The 13499-nt window shown below is 41.6% G+C and overlaps 1 protein-coding gene across 1 annotated transcript in view; it reads left to right on the forward strand.

The window, feature by feature from the left end:
• The window catches only part of MAP3K2 (mitogen-activated protein kinase kinase kinase 2), a 101797-nt gene that overhangs the window by 79167 nt on the left and 9131 nt on the right, over positions 1 to 13499 (forward strand). Inside the window, exons 11-16 of the mRNA XM_075933035.1 lie at positions 1826 to 1918; positions 2704 to 2910; positions 3591 to 3739; positions 5825 to 5956; positions 7599 to 7728; positions 9546 to 9723. Of these exons, the coding sequence (XP_075789150.1) occupies positions 1826 to 1918; positions 2704 to 2910; positions 3591 to 3739; positions 5825 to 5956; positions 7599 to 7728; positions 9546 to 9723 (889 nt within the window). The remainder of the gene's footprint in view (positions 1 to 1825; positions 1919 to 2703; positions 2911 to 3590; positions 3740 to 5824; positions 5957 to 7598; positions 7729 to 9545; positions 9724 to 13499) is intronic.

A 13499-nucleotide genomic window follows, 5' to 3' on the forward strand; every position in this document is an offset into this window, starting at 1 on the left:
TGTTCACACCTCCAGATCCGCTGCTAGAAGTGGGCCTCACCCTCCCTGTCTGAATTAACCTCGTTATTTCTAGCCTTATTCTGGCTTGCATATTTATACCTGCCTTTGGAAATTTCCACTACATGCATCTGACAAAGTGGGTCTTTGCCCACGAAAGCTTATGCTCCAACACTTCAGTTAGTCTATTAGGTGCCACAGGACTCCTTGTCACTTTTGCAGATCCAGACTAACACGGCTACCCCTCTGATATCTGTGGAGATAGGATACAGACTGAGAGGGGGCACCTTGACATCAGCGAACCTCTTCTCCCTGCCCTGCACAGAAAACAGGAGGCTCCCCAGAGGGAGGGGCAGCTCCAATACAAAGGACAGAAGGTGCACAGCAGTAGGGGGAGAGACAGCTGAAGTGCTGGCACTTGATAATAGCCTGTTGGCCAAACCAGTCAGGATCACCTGTCAGAGGCTCCAAGATCTACCAGTAGATCCCAATTGACTGGTTGGTGACCACAGTTTTAGAGCACTTCAAATAAAGTCACCAGAATTTCTTAACATAGTTAAAGAATTATTTCCCCAGCTTCATTCTCAGAAACAAGTAAACCATTTTTGGCAGAAATTTTCCAGACAAACTGAGCCTGAGGCGGACACCTAGCATAGGAAATATCAGCCCAAGTGTTAGTTTGGCAGGGTGTAAGAAACTGAAAACCAGGATCTTAGAATTGGAAGTGTTGGACAGCCTTAATAGGGGGTGCAACCAGCCCTGCTTGTGATGGGGACCATGCTTATGCTAGTGAACTTTAGGGTAGTAGAAGGCAGACAGCTGGATAGACCAGTGGCAAATAGGAAATTTTAGTCATAGACACTGGGATAAACCCATAAGCAATCAGATATGCACAGTGTTGCCATATACATGAAGTCTGTAGATACCTTATAAATACTTTTACGGAAAGAGCCGTGAATCTTTTTTTCCATTTAACATAAGCAGGAGATTGCTTTTGACATTGCATGTAGAAAATTCCCATATAGCATTATTTACTAAGGTTCTCATATAAAAAGGTTACTTGTTGATTGAAGGAAAAATCTATTAAGAGAAATAATTTTCTTTTGTACTGGTATTGTGATTTTGTCCCTGCTTAGAAACAGATAGCAGTCTGTTTGAGTGGATGCTTTACTGTTTTATCATTTATAGGGACTACCACAATCTGATTAGTAGGCTGAAAGTTAAATCACTGATCTTTAGAATGTAATACAGCAGGGTCAGAGCAGCAGGAGAGTGATAGATGAGAGATCTACAAGTCCCAGGATTATCAGAGCCTTATTCCTTGTGAACTGAGGAGAGGTTACTCCCAGTTAATTAGAGGACCAAGAGAAGCTCTGCCCAAAGTGGGGTGGGGCTTCAGGGCAAGAAGTCTGAGAAGCTGAGGGGGAAGAGTGGGAGCTAGCCTAGAGGGAAAGAATTACAGCTTCAAGAGCTTAGCTACTGTCCATAGGGCCTTTAGGCTGGAACCTGGAGTAGAGAGAGGGCCTGGATCTCTTTCCTGCTCTCCTTCCCTCCCCCATCAGGACACTAGTGGGGTTGTTGAAGAGGTGGCACCTTAACTCATCACATGAAGAAGCACAGGACCCACCATGATAGTGTTGGCCATTTGCCACAATATGCACAGCCTTCTAGTTTAGAAGTGTCTTTATAAAACAGTCCACTTAATCATTGTGTAGGGTTGCTTTTTTAAAACTTGTGTAAGACTGATTAAAATTTGGTTTGTTTTATTAATTTTTCCTCGTGCTTAATTTTGCAGCTTGTGGTAATGTTTTCTTTTTGTTTCCTATAGACTATGATATCCCAATATTTGAGAAATTTGGAAAAGGTGGGACTTATCCCCGAAGGTATCATATTTCATATCATCACCAAGATTACAATGATGGTGAGTATGGGACACTGTAACAGTTTCAATATTTATCTTTTTTTTAAATTAAGTTGAAAGAGTTGTACAGTATAATCAGAAAATGTCGAAAAGAAAGGCAAACAGGTGTTCTTTCTCTGAAATAAAGGTAAACCACGCTTAAATGTTATCACAAACATTCATTTAAGCACTTGCAGTAGTCTGAGTCACTTTCATTCTTAGTCTGGAATGGCATAGAGTGCCTAAATTGTTGCTCCTCTTAACTGATTCTCATAATAAAAGAGAAGGATATATCATAAAATTGAAAAGCAATAAATTTAAAACTCATAAATAATACTTGTTTGTTTAGTGCATAATTAACCTGTGGAACTAATTGCTGGAAGGTATTGTATTTCAAATAATGCGTTACATTAGAGAAAAAAGAGGGGAGAGAATCCTCATTCTTCAGGGTATGTCAACCACTAATCAGTGAGAAGTAGGAAGAAACTTCTACAGGCAAGCAATTCACAAAGTTTCCATTACAAACTGCCTTTATCTTCATCTGAACTTGAACACTCTCTGTTTGAGGATGCCTGCCATTAGAACTGTCATGTGTCTTTGGTCATAAGATGTATAGACATTCTGCATACATTCCCTCTCAGCAGGCTAAACCAGTAACTTTCATTATCATTGTTATAGTATATGGAAGATTTGAATTGTATTATGTTTTCAATGCACACTTCATGTAGTGTACGTATACACATGTATTATTTAGTACATATTCTTCATGCTACCGTATTATAGGTAGTCTTTGTGCATCATTGCAGGTCGTAAAACCTTTCCTAGGGCCAGAAGGACCCAGGGGAACAGCTTCCGATCTCCAGTCAGTTTCAGTCCCACTGATCACTCACTGAGTACAAGCAGTGGGAGCAGCACCTTTACTCCAGAGTATGAAGATAACCGAATGAGAAGAAGGGGAAGTGACATAGAAAACCCTACCCTGTCAGTAATGGACATCAGCCCTCCTAGCCGCTGTGAGTTAAAAAGGCTCATTACGGTCTTCAAAGGAAAATAAAAAATAACTGGTTAAATATTTAGTAGATCAGAACTGGCAAAATTACTAAAATACAACATTATTATGACATTAATATGTTGATATTATCATAGATTTACATTATAATTATAACTAATCATTTCAGATTTTCTTAACATTTAATAATGTTGTTGTACATCTGGACCTAAAGTTAAGACGTTTCCATTCAAGTATTCTCTTTATTTATTCTTGCTGCTATGGGTCAATTTTTTGGGGGATGGTAGTAAATGGGAGACCGAATTAGCATGGTGTTTCAGTGTATATGTTAATACCAGGTACGTATACCTTGTAGTTACTGTAGATCACAACTTGTGTTTTTTATAGGGCATTCTTAAAATATCAGAGTGGTAAAATATATTTTAGTCTTCTTGTCAGATTAGCTCTTAGTAAGTACCCAAGGTGTTTGTATTTTGTGCTGCTAAGTTTGAATGTATTTTTATGGGTAAAATATAGATGATTAGGTAGCTGACAGGAACACATTTTTTCTAGTGGAAATTTTGTAAATTCATGCTTTTTAATTAAAACTCAGACTTTTTTCCAAAAATTGTATTTGTTTCCCAATTTTTCTGGAACAACTGACTAAGAAGCTGTTGTGAAAATAAAACACACTTATATTTTCAGCACCACGAGCTCCGACTAACTGGAGACTTGGCAAGCTGCTGGGTCAGGGTGCTTTTGGCAGAGTATATCTATGTTATGATGCTGATACCGGAAGAGAATTGGCTGTTAAACAAGTTCAATTTGACCCTGACAGTCCAGAGACCAGCAAGGTAAGAGCCCCCGAGAAAAATATTTTTGAAGGGATCACTGTAAGAATGGTTTTCTGAATGTCTAAATTGATGTTGCTTTTTGCTTCTCTTAATTTTATGAATGTTTGAGGACATATACTTCTGTGAGTCTACACAATAAAAATAATCTTGTTTCATTAAAATCTTTATGAAAATAATTCAGTTGACTGTTTAGTGTTACATTGCACATGAATTTCATCTGCAGAGCTATATCTATGAAAGTAGTGTGTACTATCAAATTCAGCACCACCAAAGCTAAACAATATTCTAACATGGAAAGTACTTCAGAAATATTAGTAGTAAACTGAAAATATAGGGACTAGGCTACATTAGCTTTGTTTTATAATGAAGCCAATAGAGAATGTTATGATAAAGAACACAGTTAAATGGATAAGACTGCAGTTACGTACAAATTGACATTGTAGTCAGTACAGTTGTAGGGAGAGTGGGCTGGACTTCATTCATCTGCAGAATTAGCTGGCTAACTTCCATCTGTCCACTCAGTTATCTCTAGCTCTTACGCTTTCAGAAGTAATAAAGATTGACTTGTGTTAGAGAAGAAACCGGCGACCCAGGAGCAGATGGGGTAAACGGAACTGCTTTATTGCCCACGCACATTTACCTCGGACATTCAACATAACATCCAAGTGGAAACAGATTGGCAACAATTACACCCTTTTATCTATTTTAGTATATTAATTCACACCTCTCTCTCTACTTTTTCTAAAACCTTATTAGTAATGTTAACTCCCATAAAATGGATATTAATCAGCAAATAATGAATACAATTACACCTGCTCCAATTACTGTTTACGGAATTTCTAATTGAATCAACACTTTCTACACTACAAACTTTCTAAATCAGCAGGTTACAGAGATTACAAGAAACTTAACCCTGAAGATATTTTATACAGTGCCATGAGGATAAGCACAAGACCCAAAAAAGTAGAGCAGCTGCATGCTCATCTGTTTTTCTAGGCTGCAAAAATGAAGGGAAAGAGCATGTTCAAGGGTAATGCCTGCTGTGGCTGAACACCTTACCACTATCCCAGACCCCTATTCATTTTACATATCCTAGCAACTTGCAACTGTTTGTTTTTTGTTTTAAGTGCTGAAGCTTTAAAAACTAATTATTGTAAAAATATCCAGTTTGCTCTGGAAAACATAGAGACCATATGATGCCATTTATGCAGAAATTACTTTTCATAAGATACCACACTTGTCATTACTACTTGTAACACCCCCTGGCAATATCAAGAAAATTATCTCCTTCAGATTTTGGAGCACTACAAGTGGTCTGTGATGGATAGATACCAACTTTTGATGAAGGGCTTCCACCTGGAGTCTCTGAAATGCTTTAAAACTCTAAATCACGGCCACTTTTTAATTAATTTATTACAGGGAAACTTATTGCAGGGAATAAACGACACTTCCATGCTATAAAATAAATAAATAAAATGTAGCTGGGAGGAAAAAACAAAACTAAAGTAGGAAATTAATTGTGAAATACAGTGTAGATTTATGAATACACTGCTTATTGGAAAAACTTTGAAATAAGCTTTTAAAAACTAATTCAAGTGATACCTAAAGAAAGAATGAATTTGACAATTTTTCATCCCTCTGAAAACTTGCAACATATTACAGTAGAGCTTCTTTGATTTCAGTGACGTTTTAAAATAAGCTCCTTGACAGGTTCTAGTTTCTGAGTATGAGAGAGAGAATGAGTCTTGAAATCAAAAGAAACTGACATAACTGGAAAATATCCCTAAAGAATTTACAGAAGTCAAACATTTCTCAGATTATGCTGTAGATTTGTTCTCCCTCATTCTAACACTGATATTTTTTTTAACAAGAAAATGTGTTAATTTTACAAAAACTGCAGAATAAACCCTGGGCTCAATCCACATTTATCAAAAACTTTTCAAAGTCAGTCTTATTAACAGAAATCTGAAATTGTGTTAAATGATTTATCTCTCAACTTTAGTAAGCTTTGTGTATATATATATATATATATATAAATATATATATATATATATATATATATATATATATATATTTTCTTTTCAGGAGGTAAATGCACTTGAGTGTGAGATTCAGCTGTTGAAAAATCTGCTGCATGAAAGAATTGTTCAGTATTATGGCTGCTTGAAGGATCCCCCAGAAAGGACTCTCTCTATATTCATGGAATACATGCCTGGGGTAAGCAACCGAGATTGTTGCTGGCAATCATTTCTATAGAATGCGTGCCAAACATAAATGGATTTCAGGAGCACACACGATTAAGGAAATGCCTGATGAATGGTCGACCAAAGACAGACAAGTGTGTTATAACATGATTAGATTTACCCGACCTTGCTTGCGTCCTTAACTCAAATAAGGTTTTTTCTTCATTTAAATCAATAAGTAGGCTGCTCTGAGGAGAGCATTATCCTGACATAACCAAACCCTGACTTGGCTTTGTAATAAGAGGAAGCATACCAAATGTGGTGGTCATAACTCTTACCATTTAGGAAAAGATATTGAATAAACAGGCTCACAGACAGATGCACATTTCTAAAATTTATAATAAGATTTGACTGCCCACTGTATTATTTGCTTAGATTAATTCCTAATTAGAATAATTTAGAGAGTACAATAATTGAGAACTTCTGGCTGATTGCTTCTTGCAACAAATGTCTTAAAATTTTGTGGTCTTCTAAAACAACTTTTAAACATGTATCTCAAATTTAACATTCCCCCTTGAGCCAGATAACCCCTTCATAAGTTTTCTATCGCAGTATGTAGGATTCCTGTTGACATGGGGAAAAAACAGATCAAGCTTGAATTCTAAGGTGTAGGTCTTTCACTTAGCATATTAGGAACTATTACTCATTCATTCTGGAGGCCAATCAAAGACGAGAAGGCAAAAATTAATTAACAATAGCCGAAGTTAAATTGAAAACTAGATCTTGCAGCTGTCCTTTTATTGGGCCACAGGTGTGTTGTACTGTTTCTCCTGTCTCCTTTATGGAAATGTTTTGCTTTCTGAAAAGTGCAGATTTTCATGTATTCACAAAATAGAACAAACAAAATTTAGAACAGTGAGAGATGCAGTAGTTTCATGCATTCCGAAGTGTTCATAAATAATCGCCGCATTCTAGTTTGCAAGGCTGCACAGAAAAAAACATTGATTTTAGATGAGATGATCTCATTTTAGAGACTTGTAAAATGTTCTAAGATCTTGAGGACAGAGTATCAAAGTATGCAGTTTTAAAAGATCTATTAGCTTTGTGGTTTGTCTTGATACTGTTTCTTTTTAAGCCCTTACATTTGCATAATTTAAAATGGCCAATCCAAATTGTATTAAGATATGTAGAAAAATATCACTTGTAGACAGAGATTTGTTTTAATACCAATTGTCTGCATTTTGTTTTATTGAGACCAAAAACTTGCCAAATAATGTTTTTAAAATGTCATGCTCTGGGCTTTCCAGTGCATTTCTCTCTAACATGGATTGTGTACTGCCAGTGGCGGTGTCATGTATTGTGCCAAACACAATATCATGTAACTAGTAAATCGGGCTTAGAATGAAAATACCTGTATTACCTGGATAGCAGTTCAGCAGCATTTACACTACTTGATATTTTTAAAGTTCATTGTCTGGTAACATTATGCTCCTGTTAAACGCTCCTCAGTCATTTAGTTTAGCTCCAGGTAAAGCTGATCCACAGAAGAACTTTTCACTTCTAAATTTCTGGTACAAACTTCATAGAATTCATAGTTATTTTTTAATAGTGGTTGAAAGAAATTATTGTAGTATTCTTAAATGTACTGTAATTAATACTTTTTCTTTTGCTCGCAGGGTTCCATTAAGGACCAGTTAAAAGCATATGGAGCACTCACAGAGAATGTGACACGAAAATACACACGGCAGATTTTGGAGGGAGTTTACTATTTGCACAGTAATATGATTGTACATAGAGATATTAAAGGTAAGTAAAGGAGAGGATCAAAGGAGTAGCCGAGTTAGTCTGTACCAGGAAAAACTTAAAAACCAACAAATAGACTAGTAGCACCTTAAAGACTAACAAAACATGTAGTGGGCACAACCCACTTCTTCAGAAGAGGAGTAAGTTCTACTTCTTCGAGTGATTGCTCATGTGCATTGTGATACAGGTGTGTGCGCACAGCGTGCCCGCACCGTTGGAGACTTTCCCTCAGCAGTACCCTTAGGGCCAGCAGGGAGCCCCTTGGAGTGGTGTCAATACGTTGGCCCATATGTACCCCTGCTAGCCCCGTCACCCACTCAGTTCCTTTTTATCGCCATGACGGTCGTTGGAACAACCCTCAGCTCGTCTTTGAGTCGTTCCCTTCACTGTTATTCTCCTTGTCAGCAATCATCTGTTAAGTACCTGTTAATTTAGTTAAAGACTTTCATTTGTAGTTTTCTTTTTACCTTGTGGCGGTGCGCCGTGCACCCACGGCAGGGCATGCCCGACCCGCAAGGCTTTAAGCCCTGCAAGAAGTGCAACAAGTCTATGCCATGTGGTGACCCACACTCATCGTGTTTGAAGTGCCTGGGAGAATCGCACATTACAGACGCATGCAAGATTTGTAAGGCATTTAAGCCCAGAACCAAACGAGAGCATGAGTTGCGGCTCAAGGAGCTTCTGATGGAGGCAGCACTCCGGCTGGCTCCGGCACCAGACTTGACACTGAGCTCCAACAGCGCACTGGCCTCGGTGCATGACAGCTCCGCACACTATACCTCCGCGGTACCGCACAGGGCCAGACGTCATTCCCAGTCGCCGGTACCACTCCAGAAGAGGCCTAATACGGGTCAGTCCCCGCCCAGGCATGCGTCCTCCGTGCACTCTACAATGGGGCACGCAGCATCAGCCAGTCCAGAGCCCGGGACTTCTAGGTCAGTTGACTACCCTTCCCACTGGAGGGATATGAGTCCTTTAGAGGACTTCCTGGACCCGTCCACTATGGAGTGGTGGGATTTTGTTCCCAGGTGACCCAGTTCCACTGCCTCATCCTCAGCTCCCAGTATGTTTCCCACTGGACTCAACGTGAATCTTCCTTCTCCTCATAAGAGTCAGGGAAGATGGAAGTGTAGCTAGCTTTAGCACTTTGTCTCCCTAGCTGGCCTGGCCTCTTGCTCCCTAGTTTACCAATGATATGATATTTCCATATGATACTTCTATATATTTAGATGCAAGCTAGATTCTAGCTCTGGCTCTCCCAACTCCCTGTTGCTTGGTTCCAGGGAATGCTGCAGGGAGCGTGAACTGTAATTCAATTAACTACCCTTCTGAACCGAGCTGCAGAGCAAGAGGGTGTGCAGGCAGCTCAGGGAGACAGAAAAAATGTTTGCTGGCTAGGCTACAGCAAAATGATGGATGAATACCATGGCATTTTGGAAATAGGCCAAATTATGCAGCTGTGGAATTGTGGCATCCTCTGAGACTTGTCTGAGACAAATAGGGCAGGTTACGCCTCAGGACTATAATTTTTAGATACTGTAGATGCAGGAAGATGACAATGCATCAGTTACATTTGGTTCACATTTCTGAGGCTTTCTTTCTGCAATTGTAAGGGCTAGAAATATTTTTAAATGAAAGTTCAGAATCTAGAGAACAGTTCTGAGGCAAGGGGCAAAGCCTATGCAGTGACATATACAGAGCTATTACTACAGAGCTTTTCGATGCACCGGTTAAACCAAGTATGTGCTGATGCCATTCATTCTCATATAGTTGATGGTCTTTTATTGAATATAAAGTAGAGATTTTTCATTTTCTTCCAGGAGCAAATATTCTACGGGATTCAGCAGGCAATGTGAAGCTAGGTGATTTCGGTGCCAGCAAGCGACTTCAGACTATCTGCCTCTCTGGCACAGGAATGAAGTCTGTCACAGGGACTCCATACTGGATGAGTCCTGAAGTTATCAGTGGAGAAGGGTATGGGAGAAAAGCAGATATCTGGTATGTCAAAGAGCTATTCTAATGAAAGACAGCTACATGCTACCCCAGGGGAGATGATTTCACAGCAACATTTAAATTGTCATGATTTTATGCATGAGCACTCTCGTGATGTGTTTCTGGTTGCCCAAGATGAAAACAAGCTGTTTAGGCACAAAGAATATATTGTGTGTGTGGGAGGGGTCAGGGAGAATCTACTTAACACAGTGCTGACTGACTGAGCACCACAAGAGAATACTCTGGACCAAGTTCACATGAAATTAGGCCCATCTGGCATATTTGTAAACACTGGAGAAGGCACTGGCATACAAAAATGTCACTAGTAATTCAAAAGATTCAGGGGGTAGCCGAGTTAGTCTGTACAGGATACACTTAAACAACAGCTTTCATGGGCACAACCCACTTCTTCAGATGAAAGTTAGTCTTTAAAGTGCTGCAAGACTATTGTTATTTTTCAAGTTTTTTTTCTGTTACAGACTAACATGGCTACCCCTCTGAAACTCTTGTATACTAGAAAGTATCCATTGTATGTTAACAGGGTGGATTACCTGTTGAGTTTACTCCGCTATCAAACAAAATATAAGCATATAGCCAACATATTTCATACTTAAACTTTATGTAATAGAAGAAGAAAAACTGCAGGATTCAGAGCAGTACATCTAACAGAACAAGTGGTGATTTCAAGACCTTAAGTGAGATGTCACTGAGCTATTTGCAAGTGTAGTGTACTCTGGGTGGTTGATGCTCATGTAATGAAATATCACTCTCTTACAAGAATGAGGATAAATTCAGGGCCAATTATTATAAAACACTTTTTTTTTTTTTACAGGAGGAGGGGAGCATTATATGACTTTCAGAAATGGGCATAGATAAAATGATTGATTTAAAGGGTGAGCTTGTTCCAAATCATAGTCTAGTCTAGCAAAGCAAAATTGGCAGGTGATTTCAAACAGGAGGGAATTCCTTAAACACATAAATTAAATTAAAATTAATGGGGATTGCCTAATCTCCTAGAACTGGAAGGGACCTTGAAAGGTCATCAAGTTCAGTCCCCTGCCTTCACAGCAGGACCAAGTACCATCCCTGACAAATTTTTGCCCCAAATCCTTAAATGGCATCTGCAAGGATTGAACTCACAACCCTGGGTTTAGCAGGCCAGTGCTCAAACCACTGAGCTATCTCTCCCTATGCAGATGGGAGCACAGAGAACCAAGTGTATAGATGTAAATGAGCATGTTGCTAATGGCACCATCATTTAAAGGCATTATAAAGAGTGCCACGCTATAAGCAGATAGGATTGTTCAAGCCAGTGAGTAGGTGTCCTATTGTGCCTGTCAGTTCAGCAGAAATTGAAATGGTTTGTCCTAAGCCAAGTGGAGGGAGAGGGAGGTGGGAGAGAGAGAGACTGTCTATTGCAGCATGGTTTTCAGTATTATAATTTTCAATAGTTAAGTGTTCCTTAATAGATTGCAATGAGTGTCATCATCTTAAGCATTTTAAAAATGTACAGGCAGTCCCCGGGTTACGTACAAGATAGGGACTGTAGGTTTGTTCTTAAGTTGAATCTGTATGTAAGTCGGAACTGGCGTCCAGATTCAGCCGCTGCTGAAACGGATCAGTTTCAACAGTGGCTGAATCTGGACGCCAGTTCTGACTTACATACAGATTCAACTTAAGAACCCCAGGCATCCCCAAGTCAGCTGCTGCTGAAACTGATCAGCGGCTGATTCCAGGAAGCCCGGGGCAGGGGCTTCCTGTAGTCAGCCACTGGTTATTTTCAGCAGCTGCTGACTAGGGGACACCTGGGGCAGAGCAGCTGGGGTGCTGCTGGGTTGGTCCAGTGGCACCCAGAGCGGCGCTACGGGACCAACCGGCAGCGCCCCAGCTGCTGTACCACAGGCGTCCGGAGCAAAGCCGCGAAGCACGGGGGCAGCGGGACAGCCCAGACGCGCCGTGGCTATCCTGCTGCCCTCGGGCTCCGTGGCTTTGCTCTGCTTTGCTCCCCGTCCCCCTGGTCTGCACACCAGGGGGACGGGGAGCAAAGCGGCGGAACATGCGGGCAGCGGGACAGCCCAGACGCGCCGTGGCTATCCTGCTGCCCTCGGGCTCCGCGGCTTTGCTCTGCTCTGCTCCCCGTCCCCCAGGTCTGCAGACCAGGGGGAGGGGGAGCAGAGTAGAGCAGAGCGGCGGAACGCGCGGCCAGCTGACAGCCCAGACGCGTCTGGGCTGTCAGCTGGCCTCGTGCTCCGCTCTGCTCCCCCTCCCCCTGGTCTGCAGACCAGGGGGAGGCGGAGCAGAGCGGCAGAACGCGCGGCCAGCTGACAGCCCAGACGCGTCTGGGCTGTCAGCTGGCCGCGTGCTCCGCTCTGCTCCCCCCCCCCCGCAGATCAGGGGAAGGGGGAGCAGAGCGGAGCACAGCAGAGCGGCGGAACGCGCGGCCAGCTGACAGCCCAGACGCGTCTGGGCTGTCAGCTGGCCGCGTGCTCCGCTCTGCTCCCCCTCTCCCTGGTCTGCAGACCAGGGGGAGGGGGAGCAGAGCAGAGCGGAGCAGAGCAGAGCGGCAGAACGCGCGGCCAGCTGACAGCCCAGACGCGTCTGGGCTGTCAGCTGGCCGCGCGTTCTGCCTCTCTGCTCTGCTCTGCTCCGCCTCCCCCTGGTCTGCAGGGGGGGGGGAGGAGCAGAGCGGAGCGCGCGGCCAGCTGACAGCCCAGAAGCGTCTGGGCTGTCAGCTGGCCGCGCGTTCCGCCGCCACTTTGCTTCCTCTCCCTGGTCTGCTCGAGACCAGGGAGAGGAAGTGCCCCGTTCGTAACTGCGGATCCGACGTAAGTCGGATCCGCGTAACTCGGGGACTGCCTGTATATCAAACCAATAACAAAAGTAAATGTCTGTCTTGGTTAGCAAGAAGAGATGCAGTCTCTTTGGGTCTTACAGTATTGCTTTACTGCCCGGACACTAGACTGTGTGGTATGGATTCCTGAAAACCATTTTCATCAAACTATGGATTTTTCTGATCTCATAAGATCAGCCACATCTCCAGATCAGTATATAACTTAGATCAGGGCTACTCAACTTTGCAAGCCCCAGGGGGCCACAATTATACTCACAGTGCATGCCGAGGGCCGCAATTTAAGTGTGGTTGCATATAATGCAAATATATATGCAAATAGCTTCTTTCACTCTGACAGGCATAAATACAAAGATTAAGGCAAGACTATATAACATGAAGGTCCCATTTAAGTCAGTTCTGTTGATATTAGTGAAATGCAATATTTACCTGTTTTCCACCCATGACAGCACTTTTAATGAGCAATGACAGTCCAGGAATTTAACTACAAAAACACATCTCAACAGAAGGCCATTATATTGATTACTTTTTTGTTTTGGCTCCAACCCGTGGGCCGCAAACCAACAGGCTGTGGGCCATATGCAGCCCGTGGGCCACGAATTGAGTAGCCCTGACTTAGATCTTACCCAATAATCATATTGTTGCCAATCCTTTAGTTGCTAACATTTAAAGAGCCTGTTGGTTTAATTTTAAAAGAAAAGAAGTAGTGAGTTAAAATGGTTGAGGAAATCATTGCAGTGATAATGTGCATAAATTCTTCTATCAGGTTGAAAGTAGTGCTGGAATAAATTGCTAGTTTTCAAAAGTCTTCCTGTTAGATATCCAAACAGTTTTGGGGATTATGAGTCCTTGTTTAAAGCATCCTTGTTAGAAATTCAGTCTAGAAAAATGAAGTAGGAAATAGGGATGTTATAGTTTCGTCAGTTAACCGATA

This window comes from Pelodiscus sinensis, chromosome 7, assembly GCF_049634645.1.
Source record: "Pelodiscus sinensis isolate JC-2024 chromosome 7, ASM4963464v1, whole genome shotgun sequence".
Classification (NCBI taxonomy): Eukaryota; Metazoa; Chordata; order Testudines; family Trionychidae; genus Pelodiscus; species Pelodiscus sinensis.